Raw genomic sequence first — 22,017 nt, 5'->3', positions numbered from 1 at the left:
AGCGCAAGCACTTAGTTAAAGTGCGGGAAGCGCTGTACTGGGCAATGTGGTCATGGGCTGAGTGCACCTAACCTGAGAAGGAAACGGCCAGGATGTCTGTGCAGAAAGCAAGAGCTCGGATTGTGAGTGAACTAAATCTGATGCAGCCATGGCAGAGCCATGTTTCTGAGCTGTGACTGCTGACTCCAGTCAAGATAAGGAGGAGACTCCTGGAGCGAGCTGCCCTTTGCACAAGACAAGGCTTCCGCCTCCTTCTCAAGAGAAGGTGTACAGGCATCAACTTGGCCTTCTTCAGCCATCCCTCCAAGCACACAGCACCGGGCCAGTCCCCTGCCCAGCCCAGCTCTGCTGTGTGAGCACGGTGCCAGCAGAGTGTGTGCTGCTCCTTTAAATATGACAGTAAACACACATGGGAAGGGGTTCCCACGGCCACCACCTGCTGCACCCCCAAAAGGAGGAAGCACGGCTGCTTACCTCTGCTTTTCTAGTTCTGCTTTAATTTCATCTGGTGGAAGAAGAAAGAACACATTAGGAGCCGGCAAGGCTTGCAGAGAAGAAGGACAGGACACCACTAAAGAATATCCACAAGACTGTGCAACACTCCTATTTTGATATAACGTGAAGCAAGAACTTATCACAACAGTAATGCTGGCCCATGGGAGTCACTGTGCATGTAAGTTTATGTTCCCTTCGCCTGATGCCCACAGGACCCTGAGGGTGGGCACTACTGTTCCCTCTCACCACTGGCACGCTGGAGCCATCCTCTACCCTCTAGATGACAGCAGCATTTCCTGCCCCTGCAGTGTTATGTTGTGCTTTGTGATAAGGCCTCACCACAGCACCAAGGCTAGCTGGAGTCCTCCTGCCTCAGCCTGTTGAGTGCTGCTGGGAGGTACCAGCATGTTCTCCTGTAATCCTGAATACAAATGTTCCCTGAGCAAACTCCCTCAGTGAGAACGAATGATTTCAGTGAGGAAATTCGGCCATCATGAGAAACAGGAACTTCTTCACATTACTCATTAAGAAATGGGGGAGCAAGAGTCTGAGCCTAGGCCCTGGCTCTGTGGTCTGTGCTCCTCCTTCTCTGCATAGGTGTGTGTTAAATTAGTTAATACGAACATCAGCTGTGCAAAACCATACACAGGCGACTGGAAACTGCTTAAGAAAATACTGACAGGAGTTAGGCAAATATTGGAAGTTACTTAAGTAGTGGAGTGGTGATGTTTGGTTCGTTCTAACTATGCTTAGTTAGCTGGGGGAGGGGCATCAGTGAGGATCAGAGAACGACTGTCAGTTGGCAGTTCACTGCTCGGGATTGGTCGCAGGCGCCTTCACCTACTTTTTTATTTTTCCTTTTTTTAAATGTGTATGGGCGTTTTGGCTGCATGTATATCTGTGCACATGTGTGCTTGATGCCCAAACTCCCCTGCAACTGGAGCTACAGACAGTTGCGAGCCTCAGTGTGGGTGCTGGCAATCAAATTCCGGTCCTCTAGAAAAGCAGCCAGAGCTCTAAGCTGCTGAGGCATCATCTTTCCAGCCCCTTCCTTTTTTTCCCCACATTTTTCTATAATCTAAACACTTTTGAGGTCAGTACCACTGAAACAAGAGAGTACCCTATCTAATGACCCCACCCAGCAATCTACTCCATGCGCTCCTGTATGTTGGGCCCCCAGGCCCGGGTGGTGGTGAGGGAGGGAAGCAAGAAGAGGAGAGAGGGAGGGAGGGAGGGAGGGAACTACCATAGTGAGTGAGGAAACACTTTCTACACACTCTCTTCAGAGCAAGCAATCTGGGTGAGGGCAACAGCCACCCTAACAGCGCCAAAACACACTTTAGGAAGTTCTTAAGTTCCATTTACTTGGAAAATCAAGAAACTGAACCAGCTAGAAATGGTAATGTCTAACCTTCTGGGTGGCCTACACATTCTTATTGCATGCCTAACAAAACAGCAGATAACTGCCCACGAGGCCTGTGACACTTGTGAAAGGAACAGTCAACATGGACCCTGTCCTTGAAGGACATAAATCATCTAAGAGTGAGGCCCCAGCTCCAACAGAAGCTACAAGACTGGCCTACAGGCTGTAGCTTCCATAAACTTACCTGACACAATGGCTTTGCTTAGACAACGAGCTTGTGGGACACACAAGACGCACCTGACTGCCAGCTCAAGTGTAAGGTGTCTTCTGCTCAGGTGCATCACATACAGCCACGTCCGTGCTAGAGGCTCCAACCATCTGTTCTGAACACCACCGGTGCAAGCCAGGGACACACACCTCACCAGTACAGCCACTCACTGCCCAAGCAAGACACCCAAACCAGTAAGACTAAATGCAGGGATACGCACTTGAAGGCCAATGCACGCCAACCAGGAAATGTCAGCAGAGGCATGGGGAGATGACATCTTGGGGACAGTAGAACAGCAGGCTTCAGTGGCCGGCACTGGCACTAGAGACACTGACCCAGGGTATTGGTTGCTCTGATTAGCCCAGTAGGCAAACCCCAGATTTTACAGGAAAGTTCAGATTGCAACTCAAGGCAAATCCAGCTTTTCCATAACTGTGCCCAGATAAGACTGATTTGGCTGTCCTGAACACAAAGCTACTGGCTCACAGTTTCTCTTTCAAGGAAGGGGAGAACTCAGAAGCAATACTTTACTGACAGCGCTTGCCTAGGAAGTGCAAGGCCCTGGGTTCGGTCCCCAGCTCCGAAAAAAAAAGAACCCCCCCCCCAAAAAAAAGAGCTCGATCATCAACTGAAGACAGAATGCAGGCTCTGCACAAGCCCAGTATGGCTCAGCTGAAGAGCAGCAAGAGAAGTATACCAGACTCTTGTAAACCTTACAGACTAGGAAATGAGATGAGAACTTATCAGTCTAGAGAGACCATGTTCATAAGCTCATGTGTTCCTACTTCTCGGAGCATGCATGGAGAATTAATTTGTAAACTATAAACAAAACAACATGTATACACAAAACCACAGAGCTTCAGCTAACAATGCAAAACACAGGCGCTCTCTTCAGCTGGAAGCAGGTTTGCAACCAGCTATGGAGTTTCCCAATCACCATTCCTCTCAGGACCAAGCAAAAGTACATTCTACTTAGCCTAAGGCACTGGGGGTAGAGCCTAAGATCTTCCACATGCTAGCAAGCAGTCTACCACTGACACACACTCTGTAGTAGCGTGTGGGCAAACAGGAGGCCTCACCCACGAGCTACTATTACCAGGAAGCTCAAGAAATCTCAGGCGGCTGGGCATAGTGGTGCACACCTTTAATCCAGCGCTCAGAAGCTAGAATGGATCTCTCTGAGTTTGTAGCCAGCCTGGTCTACATCAAGAAGTCCAGGACAGCCAGAGATACGTATAGAGACTTTGTCTCAAAAAATAAAAAAACAAAGCAAATCTCAGATACGAATCCCACAATGACAGCACTTAATTTACCCTTAAGTGCTAAGAATTAGGAATTGTTGCACTTCCTAAACTACTTTTATTGAGGGGGGAAAAAAGACCACCCTGACGCTCTGTTCACTGGGCAGAACAGTGGCACAGACAGACAATACAAAACCTTTGCAGAAGCAGGCAGCCTCTGAGGACGGAAGGCAAGGTTAATCAGGAGCTAATCACACAGGCCAGTCAGTGCTCTGGACCCATGTGCAAACCATCCAGGCAAGAAGCATCAGCAAATGAGCTGCCAAAACCATTTCCACAGGCTGGAAATGTCCAAGGAACAGCTCTGGTATCCACAATTCTAGCTGACTGGGGGGTGGGGTGGGGGGCTCTATGTACTATGGTTCCAGATGATTGACAGGTCCTGGATAGGCTTCAGTTCCAGCTGAGAGATGGATCCTGGTGCTACAGTTCTGGCTGAGATGGGCTTTAGATATACCATACCATGATTCTGGTTGACATGGGCTCTGGATATATTTAGAGAACACAATTATTTTCCCACTGAAAAGAGGGAGAACAAGGAACCTGGGCAAGCGAGAGGTAGAATCTCATGACAGCCTGTGAATGTGAGACTTAAACGCAGCCAGGTTACAAGCAACACATGGACACCTGTCAGCTGACTGGTACCAGGTGGCTCATCAAACCTATGGAATCTTGACTTCCTACTGCGAAACTTCAGATGACAAGAAGTAGCCCCCAGACCCCCAGACTGTAAGAGGACGTGGGTGTGGCTACTGTATGAACAACCCCAGGAAAGAAGTCGTGCCATAATCTGACAGAGGCAAAGCAGGCACACGGCAGGTGGCAGTGTCACTTTAGCTCTTATCTCAAGCCAAAAGTCAGTGGGAATGCAGTCCCCTGTGCCACTCAGGAGAGCTGCTGCTGCGTGCCCTGACCTGGGACTAGTGACATTGCTCACTGTCCTCTGTGACCCAGGGTGGCGGAGCAAGACACTTTCAGTGAGGACCTAGAGACTGACCACACCCATTCACCACTTGAGAGGAAGACAGGTAGCTGGTGGGACTCGCCCTGCACTCCACTGCTTCCTGTGCTAATGCACTGCACTCAACAGCTGCCAGGGGGGCAGCCAGCAGCAATAAATGAGCAGGCCACAAAGGAGGGAGATAGGCCTGGGCTAGGGCAGCTGCAGCTAAAAAGCCACAGACTTCTGCACAGATGGCTTCTGGGTACTGTCATTGTCTGTGAAAGCAGCACCCCCGCTCACCAGCCTCTCCTTCCCATCAGTGGATGCAATGATCCTCACATCGAACTCCCCAACGATCATTATCGGCCAATCCCCTCAGACCACAGCCTCTCTCCAACAGGACAGCCAGATCCCTCCTGTCTAACTCAGCCCTCAACCACCTGCCCAAATCCACCCACGGCGGCTGGACACATGCCGAATCTTGGCCCTGTGTGGAACTGGGACACTTCTAGCTCCTTGCTCGTCTCTCTATGTGACCTCCTCTCTTTCCAACTAGCCTACCTTCTCAAATGCTCCCAGACAACCTTACTCTGGCTGGCCATGACTGACCCATCAGCTTTCCTCTTCCTGCATTTTCCATGTGGAGTCCTTCAGCAGAACTGCTGACAGGATGAGAGCCACTCAACAGCCATGACTTCTAACCTCTGGTCTCAATTTCTGAGACCAGATAACAATTCCAGGGCTGGAGAGATGGCTCAGCGGTTAAGAGCACTGACTGCTCTTCCAGAGGTCCTGAGTTCAAATCCCAGCAATCACATGGTGACTCACAACCATCTGTAATGGGAGCTGATGCCCTCTTCTGGTGTGTCTGAAGACAGATGCAATGTATTCACATAAAATAAATAAAAATTCTTAAGAAAAAGATACTTAAAAAAAAAAATTCCACCCTCTGGTGACCTGTCTCCACCTAAGCAGACATCCAACACCAGGCAGGTCGATGATGTTGCCATCGCCAGCCTCAGAGAGAGCCTGAAGACGGTCAGCCTGTCCTCCTACCCTATCTCTGCACCATGCATGCATACCATACATCGCTCCCCCAGTCTCTCTCACTGACTGGCACCCTCACAGCTGATGTAGCAGGCTCCTGAAATGGAAAAGTTAAATGTCAGCACAAGGAGACTCCCTCCACTTCCTGTTAGCAAGCCCACGCTGTGGGCCGGGAGGAGATCCCCATCACAGGCTACCATCACTGCCCACTTACCTACCTTCCTGTTCTGCTTCTGGCCTTCCTCTCCCTCTCCCACCTCATGGCACTTCTCCACACAGCAGCCAGAGGGACCATCTTACAGTGTGACAACTTGATACATCTAAAGACACCTAGTAGACAAGCCTCGGGCATGGCTGTGAGATTGCCCAGATTAGACCAGGTGAGGTAGGAGGAGCCACTTTAACTGTGGGTAGCATCATTTCAGAGAGCTGAGACCCAGCATCCACCGCTCTCTGCTTCCTGACTGTGGACATGTGACCAAGGCCTCAAGCTCCCACCACAGGGTACTGCGAACCAAAACAAACTCTTCCTTCTGGAAGCTGTTTCGAGGCAGCAAGGAGATAGGCAATGTGGGAAGTGGTTCACACTGAGGGGAGCCAATGGCCCTTAGCTGCTCAACTCTCCAACAGCACCCAAGTTCAGAATCCTTAACGGCTCCAGTCGCCACTCTGGTCTCCCGGTCCACAACTCAGGATGGCACCCTCCACTCCCACTCTGTCCCATGGCTCTCAGTCCCAGGCTCACACGTTACCACTTCAGAGGTGCCTTGCAGCATCACCAACAGCTGCCACTGGAACCACGCTGCTCTGCATCCCCAACACCTTCTGCTTTTCCCTCTGGCTTACTCCTCTCAGCTTTCTTCACAGTACTGAGGGGTGGCCCCTGGCATCCTATGTGACAGCTCCTTTACGCCTTCTTCCCCAGCAGAGTGGAGCCTCTATGCCAGCCAGCCTGTGCCGTCCACTAGAAGGTGTCAGCAGACAGGAGCGGCCCTCAGTGTGTACTGAACGCCTGTGTAAATCCTCCTATCTCTTTCCTGCTACTTAACCCCTCCCTCAAGCAGATCCCTTTTCGACAACATTTAGAAAATCCCTCCGGACGAGCCCCTCTTTTTATTTAAAGAAAAAAAAAAGAGCACGGACTGCTCTTCCGGAGGTCCTGAGTTCAATTCCCAGCAACCACATGGTGGGTCACAACCATCTGTAATGGGATCTAATTCTCTCTTCTGGTGTGTCTGAAGACAGCTACAGTGTACTTATATAAAATAAATAAATAAATAAATAAACAAACAAACAAACAAACAAACAAACCATCCCAATGTCTTCTACCTTAAGGTGAGAAAACGAGAGGTGTGCGTGGCGACACACCTTGTAATCCCAGCGTTCAGGAGGTCGAAGCACAGCTGCCTCAAGTTCCAGGCTAACCAATACTACACAGCAAGAGTCAGCCTCAAGACCAAGAAAAAGACAAACTTTCTCCGAGCCACACACCCCTCTTTCTGACAGCACACCCAACCAAGTACAGCCTGTGCTCCCTGTCGGGTCCCTGTCCTGCCCTCACTTCTGCCCACGCCAGTCTGGATTCTACCTGCAGCAGCACTCCACCCACACAGCTCAAGAGCCCATCAGTAACCAGGTCTCTAACCTTTCATGCACCATCGTTTTTTAACCTATATTCCAGCCCCCCACCCCCACCTCTCTGTATGCACGCCATCTTACTAGCCTCCCTCGGCATCCCACTTACCAAGCCCACAAGCCCGCATCTGCCCTGTGCTTCCCACCTGTCTCTGCTCCCTCCTGGGCCCAGGCAGGAAGAGACGCGGGTTCTCCCACTAGTCCCCCAGCCCCGCGTTCCAGGCTCTAGACCAGGCCTCTTAGCAATCTCAGGCTATCTATGCAGCTGCTTCCTATTTCATGTGTCTAACTGAATGGTGCATGATATGGTTTGTATAGGGATGTCTTCCACAAGGCCCACGGTTTAAAGACGCGGTTCCCCAGACAACGGAGCCAATTGTGAGGGGTGATTAGCTAGAGGACACTAACTGTATCAGTCAATCCACTGGTGAGTCCACCCTGAGTACGCGACCAAAGCTGGGCTTGGCTGAAGGGAGGAGAGATCGCTTAGGGACGTGCCTCTGAAGGATGGCTGGTCCTGGTGTCTCTTTCTCTCTCCTCCTGGCCATGAGGTGGACAGCTCTGATTCACCACATCCTTCCATCCTGACGCTCTTCCTCATCTCAGGCCCAACAACGAAACTGGCCAGCAATGGACCAGAGCCTCTGAGACCAGGATCCCAGTGATTCCACCTTTAAGCTATCCTCTGAGATACTTGTCACAGCAACGAGACACAGACTAATGCGTACCTAGTTCCAGCTCAGATGAGCCCTCCGTCTTCCCATCTGACAGCTGGCTGAACCACCCCAGTTCTTGTGCTTTTACCCAGGTTCCCTTAGCTTGACTTGTGCTGCCATCACTCCCACTACCCACCCCTCACCAGCATGGCGCTTAGTGCCTCTTACTTGATCTCCTCCAGCAATCCCTCTAGTCTCTCTAAGACTGACAATGCCAGCACCTTTTTCAAACTCGTCAGTGTCAACCCAGTGTTGGACCATGACCCTGTGGGGCTTTGACCCTCCTCCCTACCTCACTCCCAAGCACACTAGGGCTCAGACAAACATTACTGTCACAAAGCCTTTGCTTATGCTGGCCTCTCTGCAGAACTGCCTCCCACCCCAACTTCTGTGCCTGCATTCACCACTCCCACCTCACTTCTCCTCAGAGACGTGCTCTTACAGGGCAGGCCTCTTGCTGGTGTGGCCACAGGGTGTGACTGCGGCTGCCTCAGAGCACAGTCCTTGTTTGTCTTGCTCCTCTGGCATCAGGAGGCCAGCTGTGACACCCAAGTACATCCCTCTGAATGAGAGATTGGTAAACAGTGACAGATATGTATGGATAACTCTAGCACTGAGGGGAAGTCAACCTTTCTATCTCTCCACAGAAGGCCTGTTCTCCTCGCTAACTGTAAAACCTAGTAAAACACCCCACACCAACCATAATTAGCCTGACAGGAAGGTCCAAGCATGAGTCAGCAAACGTAAAACTATTTTCTACGATAACCCACAGGAAAGACAGTCCCTTGTCCCTGCAGAGAGCAGTGATAAGGAAACCTGGCTGAGCTTTCCCTGTGAAGACTGTTCTGTGATGAAGTACAGCTTTTCACAGGTCTGCCCTTCTCCGTAAGGAGCAGGCTTGCTGTTTGCCTGGCCGAGGCTTTCTCGGATTCCGGAGACAAGAGCCAGATTCATGGATGCAGCTCCATAGGCCAACTCATGAGGCTGAGAAGGGTGAGCGCCCAGAGGCATGAGAAACAGCAGATCACCACCGGCTCTAGCCTGTGCCCCTTCTTCACAGCACGAACTTACTTAAGCCGGGTCAGTAGGTCCTCTCATCGTCTTAGACGCAAGGCACCAAGAAACTAGATCACTGAAAGGGTCAAAGTTTGCCACCAATCATGATACATTTCAATTATCAACACAGCACACTGCTCAGCTGCTGTTGCTAGAAGGAGAGCTCCCTCCTGGAAACACTACAAAACTTATCAACAGAGCGGCCTGCAGGGAGCTGGCTCAGCAGAGAAGAACACACTCTGCTCCTATGGAAGATCTGGGTTTGGTTCCCAGGGCCGCCATGACAGGCACCTACAACTCCTTATTCAGGGAATCTGGTGCTGCCTTCTAACATGCATGGGCACTTATACACACACACACATACACACACACACACACACACACACACACACACACACACACGTAGATCTTTGTGAGTTTGAGGTCAGTCTGGTCTACAGAGTGAGTTCCAGGAAAGCCAAATATACATATACCAGAAACCCTGCCTCAAATAACAAGAAACAAACAAAAAAAATGTATTTTCGAAAGTTAATTTTATTACTTTGTGTGCCATGGGTGTTTCGCCTGAATGTCTGAGCACCATGAGAGGTCAGAACACCAGATCCTCTAGGACTGTAGTTGTGAATGAGCCACCATGTGGGTGCTGGGGGTCAAATCCAAGTCCTCTGGAGAGCTGCCTGTGGCCTTAACTGTTGAGCCATCAGAGTCCCCTCTGGGGATTTTTTTTTTTTAAGTTTGTTTGGTGTTTTTGGTTTTGGGGTTTTGTTGTTGTTATCGAGCCAGGGTTTCTCTGTGTAGCCCTGACTGTCCTGGAACTCACTTTGGAGACCAGACTCTGTGTGTAAACTCAAAGATCTGCCTGCCTCTGCCTCCTGAGTACTGGGATTACGGATGTGAGCCACCGCTGCCCAGCTTGGTTTTTGGTTCTTTAAAAGAGCAATCTGCAGGTATGAGCTTTGCCAGCTCAGTTTTTATGAACTATATCATTTGCAAACAAAATTCCTAATCCAGACAACAAAATTTAATAAAATTGAAGGATTTATTCTGGACAATATTTCAATTAATTATTCTATTTATTTTTGGATCTTGAGATAAAAGTTTTTCCATAGAACCTTGGTTGGTCCAGAATTCACTCTGTAAATCGAGCTGGCCTCAAACACAACAAAACCCTGTCTCTGGCTCTCCAGTACTGGGATTACAGGTGTGCACCCTGATGCCTGACTGAACACATATGCCATCTCTAAGACAGGCACTCAATAAATAGCAGGGTATGGCTTTCAACTCATGATCCTCCTGCCTCAGCTTCCAGAATGCTGGGATTACAAGTATGTGCCACATTAGGCAAGTAGCAATTTTTTAAAATATTTTTCAGATTTCACACTTAAGGTTCTGCCTAACAGTGACAAGGATTTTTTGTTTCAAGGGATTTGATGCTGTGAATAGGACCTCACACATGCTAACAAACTCTGCCCTGCGTGACGTGTCTAGGCCTAAATGCTAACCATTCACACACACCCAGGCTTATAAATATATTCTGTAACTCCCTCTGTCTTCCGAGTGACATTTAAATAAGCTAAACCAACAAACCAACAACCACCACCCATGAGCCACCTCTCCTTGGCCCTCTTCACAGTATAGCTAGTCCCGAAGAAAGCCCTGCTAATGGCTACTGTGCCCCCACCTCCCACCCACACCTCCTCCCACATCTGTCTTCTCTCACCTGCAGTGTACAGGTCAAACAGCTCAATGGATGGTCACTCATGGCTCACAAGCTTCTAAACCCTGACATCAAACAGAGAGAGCAGCACACCTGAGACTAGACCTCATTCCACAGCTTAGGTAAGTGGGAGGGAGCTGCAGCCTCACTTGCCCACCCACTGTGCAGCTGTGGACAAAGCTGTGGAAAACTCCATCTTTCCCACTATAGGAGAGCCCCAAACAGTCACCAACCCAGAATCTGGAGGTCAGCATTCAGGGCTGCTGATGCAGATAACTCAAATCGGAAAAACCTAGCTCAGTGATGCTCATCTGAAACCACCTCCCAGCACAACAAAGGCAGATAAAATACTGAAGGGGAAAAAAAAGGAGAAAGAAAGAAAAAAGAAAAAAGATCTTTATGACCAGAAGGTTTCAAGTGTAACTTAGAACTCAACAACAGAAAACAGTCTCCTCACTGAAACTTCACCAGAGTGCCATGAACATTTTCAGAGACTTTGTAGAGGCCTTACCCAGGGGACTCTGGTGAGATACCGGCTCCATCATCACTGGATGAGTGACCCCTGAGTAGCTTGTTCAACTCTTAGGCCTTAATGGAGGTGATGATAATAGTAAGGTCCAAACTAAAGCTCACAGTGGCACTGTGTCTGGAATCCAGAAACCTAGTATACAGCGGATATTATATAGATGCTATAGAATATAAACCAGTCATATGACAATTAGATACACATCTGTTCTTATATTTTCACGATGGCTGAGCATGCCAGCCAATTACAGAACACTTTGGCCCTTTCATATGCTTTGTGCATATTAAATTATTAAATGGATTCTCTCTCTCTCTCTCTCTCTCTCTCACTCACACACACACACACACACACACACACACACACACAAGGATCATTAGGTTGATTCAATTAAACAATTAAACTGTGGACAAAATTTTCCATATTCAATTTAAAAACACTTAAGGCTTTTTATTTTTTACTTTTGTGATTAACCTTCCAAATTCCATACAATTTAAGAACAGAATATAAAGAGACATGCAGAAAGATGGGCCTTAAGTAAGACAATTACAAAAGGAAGGTTTTACAAATGGAATTAAACTCCCCCAACAGAGAGGGTTGGACTGAAAGGCGGGAGCTGATTAACGAATGTCCAGGCTTCATTAAAGGAACACGAGCAACACTGTCCTTGGGGTGAAACTCTCACAGGATCTTGATTTCTCCTGACTAGGACACCAGCCCAGATTCGGGCAGACATCTACCTATGCATTTGATACTCAGAGAGATGACTCACTGAGTCACTCCAATCCTGTTCTACCCTGCTCATCACTGCTGTTACAGAAGTCAACGCCTGTCTCCATTTGCATTTAGCAAATTAGCAATGTTAGGAGCACAGCCTTCTGTCACGGAACCTTGTTGTATGTATGTACATCATGTGTGTGCCTGGTGCTCACAGACCCCCTGGCACTGAGCTGTAGACTACTGTGAACCACTTACCACACAGGTGCTGGAAATAAACCAAGGTCTTCTGCAAGGGCAGTCAGCACTCCTAAAATTCCTAACTGCTAAGCCAACTCTGGTCCCATAATTACCTTTTTATTTACTGTATCTACAAACCAAGCAGATCAGTAAGTGACTCCTGAAAGACCTAACCAAGGTTAAAAACACAGAATCAGAGTGCTTACAGACTCTGTGGTAATAATCAAGGCAGCAAGCATCTGCTGAGCACCCACTCTACCCCAAGAGTTTGTACACGCCAAGTAACCTCATCTTAAAGGGAACACTGACACACACGTAAGACTAACTACAAATACAGCAAGTGAAGGCAGGTGATTTGAATCCAGAAAAGTCTTGAGTCCCAGAAGGACCTGAGATGCTTCAGGCTTCTGAAGCTCTCACCATCCCCAACATGCTGTAACTGGCTATAACCTGTCATAAAAACAGATTCCAGTAACAACTATTTATCAGTCAAGCACTCTAGCTTTCAATGGTCACTTAGAGTTCTTATCAAAATTGATGACAATCTATCTATATGCTTATCTTTAAGCACATTATTCTTCTTGGGGTTGGAGATAGTTCAGCATTTAAGATCACTGGGGGCTGGGGATTTAGCTCAGTGGTAGAGCGCTTACCTAGGAAGCACAAGGCCCTGGGTTCGGTCCCCAGCTCCGAAAAAAAGAACCAAAAAAAAAAAAAAAAAAAAATCACTGGCTGCTCTTCCAGAGGGCCTAGGTTCTATTCCCAGCACCCACACAGCAGCTCACGACGGTCTAGTCTGTTCTTTAACTTCAGTTCTAAGGGATCTGACACACAAACAGACATGCAAGCAAAACACCAATGCACATAAAATTTAAAAAAAAAACATATTTTTTTAAAAAAGCAAAGCAAGACCAAAACAAAACAAAACCCTCTTCTTAAAGAAAACACATTATACTTCTTACCCACTCCCTCACTTCAGCCATTTTTCCTTACTTCTTCCTCATTTTTGTATTTACATGTGGTATACATACATGCACGGTTACATGTGGGGGTATACTCATGTGTTTATATGTGAATACACATGTGCATGGAGGCCCAAAGTTGATGATGGGAATCTTTCTTGATTGCTCTCCACTATCCGAGGCAGTGTCTTCCCCTGAACTGGAGCTTACCAATTCACTTAGACAGCTTGCCCCAAGAACCCCTCTCTGCCCCCCAAGTACCTACAACATAGGCAGCCACAACATGCACTTGGTTTATAAATACCAATGGGTTTTGGGAACCAAACCCTGGTCCTCACACTTCCGCTGTGAGCACCTTATCCACTGAGCTACCTCCCCAGCCCCACATTCCTCTTCTTAAATGAGGTTACTGAGATACAGGGTAAGGGGGCACAGGTACTCTGCAGTGTTTTTACTGTTCAGAAGTAAAAGCAAGTCTTTTAACTAAGCACTAGCTACTATCTTAAATGATAGCTCCCTGGGTATGAACTCTCTGATCACTGATCACAAGCCATCCCTCCGATTTCACATAGCCAAGAGTGAAGTTGCTGCTTGTTAAGACCAGTTCTCACACACATGTGTGTATGCAGTAAGTATGCACGTTCACACATGAGAACACGTGTGTATAAACATATAATTCAAATGTGCATTTCTATGGCCTAAATTGAAAAGAAATCTGAATTTTTATACAAAAATGTAATCCAAATTTTAAAAAAATCTAATAATGTATCAGTGTTACGGCCCAGCATGACCCACAGGACAATTTCATAAGTAGATCCCAGCAATATGATAAAATTTCTGAACAAGAAATCAAAACTTAAGGTATTATGACAAGAATGGAGTCTAGAAGGGTTTCAACCTGATGCTCGTACCTAACTCACAGTTCCTTCTCTAATGCTTACCCTACATTCCTGACAGAACAAAACCCAACCCTTGGCCCTGGTTTTCACAACAGAAAAGCTTTAACATTTAGGTCTCAGTAAATCCCTTCTACAGACCCTGAATTTCACAAGATTAGCTGCTTCTGGATTACACAGGCCTCAAGCACCTCCCTACCAACAACAGTTTCTGACCCTAAGGGACTCTTAAAATGCTTCCCACACAAGGCCTAAACCTTATTCACTGGGAAGTGCAAAGGTCACAAATCCATTCTCAAGTGAATGCTCTCCTGTGCCCATGGGGAAGAGTGACTAACAGAAACTTTCTGTTTACTCAACTTTTTAGGACAACGGGCCTCTTAACCAAATCCCATGGATTGCACAAAATGGTGAATTAGCAGGGAGACAACTCTGGTCAAATGTCTGGTGTTCTCCACCCACAACTTTTTTCCTCTTGAACCTCCACAGGGTGGACATTTCTTACCTTTCAGCACTGGGTTCAAATGTCACACGTTTAGGAGGGACTACTTTCCTGACCATCCAACCTAAGGAGACCTCAGGTCCTCTGTATCACTTCTTGGTCTTCTATTCTGACAGCAGTACTTATCAGTAATGTTTTGTCTACTCTACCAGAATATAAGAAGACCCACAAGAGCATACAAGGACTCCATTTCTCCTTCATGGTCATCTCCTCAGTGCCTGCTACACAGGCTCTTGCTAAGTAACTAAAGATAGGAGACTAAAGTTGGTGTCAACTCGCGAGCTTTAACCTAGCGAGGAGCTAGAGACTTCTGTCTTTCCAATAATCCATGGATCCATTCAACCAGCAAATATTTACTGAGCAACTACTGTGTGCCAAGCACTGTCATAGATGCACAGGATACCGCATTGAATAAATCAGACGAATATCTTTGCTCTGCAGAACCTTTATTTTAGGGACCCGCCCTAAAATGAGTAAAAGTCTTACACACTTGTCCAATGCCTGAAATATAGATCACCCTACATCCCTTCGAGGTGAAGCGCTCTCCGAGCCCGAATGCTCTCCAGTGAGACATTTCCAGAACAAGCTTCCGGGGTTCCTCAACACCAACTGGTCAGCTCTCTCACCTGCTCTGATCGCTCACGTGGGAGAACCCCATCCAGCAGTCAAGATAAAGGAAAAACTTAAGAGCAAGAACTACTGCTTCAGAGGACTTAGAGATGGTGAGGGGAGGAACCAGGAAACGGGACAAGAAGCCGTGGCACGAGCCCTAGACAGGGAGGCTGGAAAACCAGCCGTAGCTGTCACCAACTTGCTAGGTGACCTTGGGCCAGTCTCGGCCGCCCCAACACCAGCTCCCACCGGGGCAGTAAGCGGAAGAGGACGGGAGGGTGGGATTCGGGTTGGGAGAAGCGGAGGACAGCAGGCCGGGAGGGTAACGGCCGGCGTGGGGAAGCCGGCGCGGGCCAGGCCGGGGCGGCTCACTCACCGAGCGCCACCTGGCAGGCCCTACGCAGCTGGGAGTGCTGGGGCCGCTTCACCTCCTTGTCAGCTAGGATCTTCTCCAGGGCCCGGGACACGAACATGCTCTTGGTCTGGCTTTCCTGCATGGCCCCGGCCTGCGGGGGCCGGCAACCCCGCGAGCCGGCGGTGAGAGCGAGCAGGAGAGCGAGGCTGAGGACTCGGCGTCCCGGCCGGCACCGGCCGCGTCCGTGCGTGCCGCCCTGTCAGGAAGAGACGCCCCGGCCCCACAGCGCCGCCATGTTGCAACGCGTCACGTGACCACGTGACTGGTGGTGTACCTACGTCTACTGAGCGTCGGTCGACCCTGTGACCCCAAGGGCGGGGGCCGGCAGGGAGGCGGGGCCAGAATGGGGGTGGCGCCCTGTGAGTGGGGCGGGTGGGAGGGGCGAATGCCATTGGTGGGCGTGGTCTGTGTGGTTGGGGCGGGGCCTGCACGAGTTGGGCTGGTCAGGGCGTGTCTAAGTAGTATAGCGGGGCCAGGTAGGAAGAGTGATGGTCCTTAGTGAAGACTGTGAAGGAGAAGAAAATGGAAGTGAAAGACTTCAGAAGTGGGCAGCCCCGAATGAAAGGTGCAGGTGACCGGGGGTAGGAAGAGAGGTGACTAAGAGCATGCGACAGTTACGCTGAGAAAATCGAAAGAGGGAAGGAGTACAGGGGAAAGAAAGAAATCGTAAAAAGAATTAGTGAGAGTAATAATAGGCGAGAGGAGAGAGATGGGCAAAGGGAAGAGAATGGAATGAGGGAGGTGACAGAGAGTAAGGACAGTGAAGAGAAAGGAGAAGCCAGGACATTGAGAATAGAAAGATGGTCAGAAGCCATAGTCAGGAAGAGCAGAGAAATAATCAGGGAAGGAAAGGAGGCTCAGAGAAGTGAGAACCAGGGCTGAGGATGAAGCCAGAAGGTAAGAGAGAGGAGGAGAAAAGACAGAAGAGGGAAGAAAGGGGGACGCCAGAAGGTACATTCACAGTGTCCATCCTGTATAGATTTGCATCCCTGTCAGCAAACTACACCAGCCTTGGACCAACTTTATGACAGTCCTGTTACCACAGGAGAGACAGCTCTTGGCTGATCAGTTTGTGAGCAGTAATTCTTCTGTCTCTGCCTCTCAAGTGCTGGGATGCTAGTCCTACAGCACTTGTAGCGTTTTACTTGCTTGTTTGTTTTTGGTTTTCTGTTGTTTTGATATATGTATCCCAGGCTGGCTTTGAACTCAATGTGCCCTTTTGGTTTCAGACCCCAGGACAAGGAACTGAGATGTGTGTTCCTGGCCTCCAGGTTCTCCCGGCATCCTTCAATCCCTACCTGCTGTCCCCTGCCCTCAACCTGAACTCTCCAGCCCAGGAGTTGGACTGCCCTTCCCCTTCCCCAGAGGGGTGTGTGTGTGTCTGCAAGCACTCTTTCTCTCTCTCCCCCACCTCTCTCTTTTCCCATGGTGACTTCCCTGAACTCACCTAAGAGCAGCTTCCCAATGAATCTGAGTTTAATATAATCTTATCTGTCTTGAATTGGTTCATTGCACTGGCAGAGAAATAACTTAGCGCCCGCCCTCGTCAGCTGAGATTGTAGGAGTCCGTCTCCACACCTGAACCTCTGCTTTCTAAATGCCAATCTGTGGCGATGCTGCCAAGGACGCCCCCCTTTTCCTGGTCTGTTTTCATCAGCCTCCAGTTCTCACAGTAGGAGGGCAAGACAGGAGAAGAGAGTTTCTCAGGTAGCCAGAGTAGCATGGCCTCTACAGGAGTAGAAGACAGGGCCTGCCTCCAGGGCTGCTTCCACTCCACAGCACACCCATACCATGTCTCCACAGCACTGATGCCTCACCCCCTGCTTTCCCACAGGGCAGCCTTGATGCTTTGTCTCACAAGCAGATAGTTGTTCCTCGTCGAAATCTTGGGGATGTCCTATACCACCATGTGCAAATGCTCTGCTCAAATATCCATTGTCCCTGTGTCTCCCTAGCTCGTATTTATAATAGTATTCGTATTTTCAGTTTGTTGGGCGCTGTCCCGGGAGGTCTGGTCCAGAGCCAGGTGGGACACTTCAAGACTGTAAATTCCATTGATTACAATGTGACTTTAACGCCCCTGTCAGAAAAAAGGAAGCTGTTTCTCCAGGCCCCTGCTCCTGGGCCACCCTCGTAACTGACAGAGTAGCTGGACTCTGGAGGCCTGGTCCCCTACCTTCCTTTGCTCTCTGGGACTACTGTGTGCTTCTCAGAAGAGTCTCGGGACAAAGAGGACATAAAATCCAGGTCTCCCAGCCCATATAGCCCGTTCTCAGCCAGCACACCAGGGGGATACAGCAGTATGATACACACTGGTGAGAATGGCAGAGTTGCTTAGAAAACCCATCCGTCAGAAGGAATCAACAAACCCTTATTTTAAGTCATGATAGGTTGGGGGTGCTTGTTACACAGCAGTCAATCACTGGAATCTTTTAATCCTTATGCATTGAATGAATGAAGGAAGGAAGGAAGGAAGGAAGGAATTGTGACATTCTCAGAGTGCAGTGCAGTTGTCCAAGTGATATTTTGAACCTCATACCCTTGAGGGAAGTCCGACTGAGGCATTTAGGGGCCACTGCAAGGACACAAAAGGAAAACAAGCTTTATACCCTTAACCTGTCTGTGGAAAGGATGCTTCCAACAGTTTTGTTAGTATTCTGTCTCTGCTCCACCCCAGAGCTACCTAGCAACAGCCAGGTATGCTCCGCCCCACAGTTGCCTGGCAATAGCCAGCCGTGCCTGACTATAAAGGGGGCTGTTTGCCCACCTCCTCTCCGTCTTGCTCTCTCTTGCTTTTTGCTCTTCTCTGCTCTGCTCTTGTGCCCTCTTCCCCTTTGTTCCTTCTCTTCCCTCTCCCCCCACCCTCCAAGTGCTCATGGCCAGCCTCCTTTATTTCTCCCCTCTTCTACTCTTCTTCTCTCATTAAACTTCTCCACGTGGAATCATGTTGGTTTGGTGTGTTCTGTCTGTACACAAGCTGAGATTTAAACCCCACAAATACCAGGGAGGGTCACAGGCCCTTTACAAAGTAAGATCCCTCATGACTAAACCAAGCGAAATGACAGACTGAGAGACCTTGTTCCTTACGAAGCCCTTTAAGTCCCCAGGGAGCACACAGACAAATTCTCAAAGCAAAAATCGCCTGTGTCAGTTGACCTAAATGTCATTAATTTGGGAGTTCACACAGTGTCCAACACATAACGAGCTCCCCGATAGCTTCCTCGCAATGGCACTGCTGACGTGTGCGAGAACAGTTGCCTGGTGACTTTTGCAGACACTCGAAGGCCACTTTAGCTACAGTGGTAAACTCCTCACCAGAACCGAAGGATCTGACAGGTGCCTGAGATGGAACAAAACTCTGGGGAGCTCCATCTTCAAAACACATCTGCCTCCATTAACTACCTCAATGGTTGAGCGAGACTCCACTCAGCCTGCTTGCAGATTCGTGGGTAGGTAGGGAGATGTTTTATCCAAGACAATAACTCAGGGTAAACTTGACCTACTGTCCACCAGAGCCAACAAGTGATTCCTCTGTCTCACCCTTAGCAACTCAAATACCCCTAGTCCTTCAGCCTTACTGTAAGGCCCAGACTCAGCCATGAGGCCTAGATCTATAAGATGACAGCTACCAAAGCAACGTAGCGGTTCCCGAGCCCTCTTAGCCCACCAAGGACAAGGCTAAGATGTTAGTGGACAAGAATGTCCAACCCTCCTGGGTCCCCTACAGTGTTTGACCCCTGCTGCTGAAGCACGTGAAAGCCTTTTGTTCCTAACTAAAGAACGCCCCAGACCCTGAAGCCACAGGCCTGGGTGATACACCTGGGTGATAGCCGGTTCTTGTCTTTTGTTCCTCTTTCTTTGTTCCTGAGAGCCTAAGCCAGTTTTTCCACTGGGCTTCCTGGAATTTTCCACCCGGTGAACTTGGGGTATATATTCAGTGAATAAAGCTAAAGATTTGGCATTCGTGGAACACAAATGACCCGAGTACGTGTGTTTTTCTTAAACCTTGAAGGCCTATGCCCGGCTCTCAGTACTCGGCGCAGGGACCGACACAGGAACATCTCTTTTTCTTTATCCTTGAGACAAGGTCTCCTACAGCTCAGATCAGCCTTGAACTTCTGGTTCTCTTGCCTCTCGCTCTCTGATGCTGGGATTACAGGCGTACACTACTGTGCCTTGCCTGTGTGGTTCTGGGGATCAAGGCCACACTGTCATGCACGCTGGGCGACTGCTGTACATCCCCAGCCCAAGAAGAACGTGAACAGTAAATGGGCAGTTACCAAACTTGAATCCTGCTCCCCTCGAGGAAAACAAACAAAAACCCTGCATTTACCGAGGATGGAGAGACGGTTCAATGGTCAAAGCACTGACTGCTCTTTCAGAGGTCCTGAGTTCAATTCCCAGCCACCACAAGGCAGCTCACAACCATCTGTAATGGGATTCATCCGACACCCTCTTCTAGCCTGCAGGCATACTTGAGAGTAGAGGCACTTGTGTAAAAATCTTAAAACAAACACACAAACCCTGCTGTTTCCATTGTCAGCCAAGGGGCTGGGCACGTTTGGTTCCCTCCGCCTGGGTCAGCCTGAGTCAACATTAAAGGAAGCTGGTCTGTCTCACACCTTGATCTCCGTTCTCCTGTTTCCACACTGTAAGATCTGCCATTCACTATGAAAAACATGCCAGTCCTCTACTTAAAACCTAGAGGTGACATGGACTGACCCTGGGCTCCAACTGCATAGGTAGCAATGAATAGCCTAGTAAGGGCACCAGTAGAAGGGGAAGCCCTTGGTCCTGCCAAGACTGAACCCCCAGTGAATGGGATTGTTGGGGGGAGGGTGGTAATGGGGGGAGGATGGGGAGGGGAACACCCATATAGAAGGGGAGATGGAGGGGTTAAGGGGATGTTGGCCTGGAAACCGGGAAAGGTAATAACAATTGAAATGAATAAGAAATACCCAAGTTAATAAAGATGGAGAAAAAATTTAAAAAAAAAAAGAAAGAAAATATCATCCTGAGTGAGGTAACCCAATCACAAAAAACATACACGGTATATATTCACTGATAAGTGAATATTCACCCAAAAGCTCAAATTATCCAAGATACAAAACAAAAAACAAAAACCTAGAGGCGGCTCCATGTGTACTGTGGAACTGACTCTGTATATTCTATGGTAAGAAGCTCGCACTGGCCCTCCAAGCTCTCAGCCCTCATTCCCCCATCTTGGATGCTGGACTGCTTCTAGACTCCTTCCTGTTCCTTTAAGGGTTCATGAGTCAGTGACTGGAGAGATGGCTCAGCGGTTAAGAGCACTGACTGCTCTTCCAGAGGTCCTGAGTTCAATTCCCATCTGTAATGGGATCTGATGCCCTCCTCTGGTGTGTCTGAAGACAGTGACAGTGTGCTCATATTCATAAAACAAATCTAAAAAAGGGGGGAGGCTCATGAGTCAGGTAGTAGTGACACATGCCTTTAAGTGGCACATACACTCTCAGGAAGCAGAGGCAGGTGGATCTCAGTGGGCTCAAGGCCAGCCTGGTCTACAGAATGAGTTCCAGAACAGCCAGGGATACACAGAAACCCTATCAAAAAAAAAAAAAAAAAAAAAAAGAATTTGGCCTATGTGCTCCTGTGCCTCTTGTGTTTCTCTATGAAGGCCAGGTCCCCCAAGGGTGCTCTGAAGTTTGGGGGTGGGGCAATAGGGATTGTCCATGCCTGGGAAATGATAAACCACTGAGCTCTACCCTCAGTCCTTGTTTTTATTTTGAGTTAGGTTCTCATTAAACTTCGAATGCAAGGTAAGTCTGGAGCTGTGATGCCCTGTCTCAGCTTCCTGAGTAGCTGGGACTGCAGGCCTGTGTGGTGGCTAGCACTGTGCAACCGTGTTGGGGAACTGTGTTGGAAGAATTTTGATTCGCCAACATGGATTCTCTGATCACATCAAAGACCTTCTAGGTCTGTGTGATCAGGCTCGGATGCAGACAGGCCCTTAGTACACACCTTTAATTCTAAACCATGACATCTTATTGAGGGGCAGACAAAGTGATGAATCAGAGGAAGATTTGACAGAATGAGTCAGAGACAAAAACACAACCGATTCTCAGGAGAAAAGCTATTTATGAGCAGCCCTCGGAATTCAGTCAGTTTGGTCAGTCTGTTGGGAGTCAGTGCAGGAGTTGAGTTCATTTGTGAGTTCATTCAGATCAGTGCAGGGCAGCAGAGGGCAGCTGAAGTCAGAGAATAAGAAGGAGTCAGGAGATTAGGACAAACTGCCAGAGTTAGTATGAGGCCAAGCAGAGCAATTCAGTGAGAAGCGGAGAGAAGCCAGATTGAATCAGTCAGCTTGGAGAGGAGTTTTGACCAGAACAGCTGAGATGAACCAGCCAGCCACAGTTCAGAAAGAACCAGAAAGGGTAAGTTTATTCAGCAGTAAGCCTCCAGGAGGACAATTATATCAAGTGGATAAAAGTTTCTATTACAGGGAAATACTGTAACTGTTATAGTCTGGATGTAGGAATGCTGAAAGAGTACTGCTCAGATGTGTCAGCCCATATAGAGTAATGATTGCATGTGGGCCATGTGGCTGGGCCACCCTGGAGCTGAGAAGTG

At 48.6% G+C, this 22,017-nt stretch overlaps 1 protein-coding gene and 1 long non-coding RNA gene across 4 annotated transcripts in view; one reads left to right on the top strand and one right to left on the bottom strand.

Annotated features, from left to right (window-relative positions):
- Positions 1–15,684, bottom strand: part of Arfgef2 (ADP ribosylation factor guanine nucleotide exchange factor 2) — an 86,141-nt gene extending 70,457 nt beyond the window's left edge. For 2 of the 3 annotated variants that reach the window (XM_006235640.5, XM_063283411.1), the window contains exons 1-2: positions 15,370–15,684; positions 475–505 (exon numbers count right to left, since the gene is read on the bottom strand). In XM_006235640.5, the coding sequence (XP_006235702.1) occupies positions 475–505; positions 15,370–15,490 (152 nt within the window). In that variant the 5' untranslated portion in view covers positions 15,491–15,684. 3 annotated transcript variants of the gene reach the window in all.
- Positions 15,685–15,804: 120 nt separating this feature from the next.
- On the top strand, positions 15,805–16,893 carry LOC134486207 (uncharacterized). The gene is made up of 2 exons (XR_010065049.1): positions 15,805–15,973; positions 16,638–16,893. It is a non-coding gene; the product is annotated as an uncharacterized LOC134486207 (long non-coding RNA).
- Positions 16,894–22,017: the final 5,124 nt, after the last annotated feature.

Source organism: Rattus norvegicus, chromosome 3, assembly GCF_036323735.1.
Source record: "Rattus norvegicus strain BN/NHsdMcwi chromosome 3, GRCr8, whole genome shotgun sequence".
NCBI lineage: Eukaryota > Metazoa > Chordata > Mammalia > Rodentia > Muridae > Rattus > Rattus norvegicus.
The sequence above is the reverse complement of the archived record's forward strand: the minus strand, read 5'-3'. Positions and strand labels throughout refer to the sequence as shown.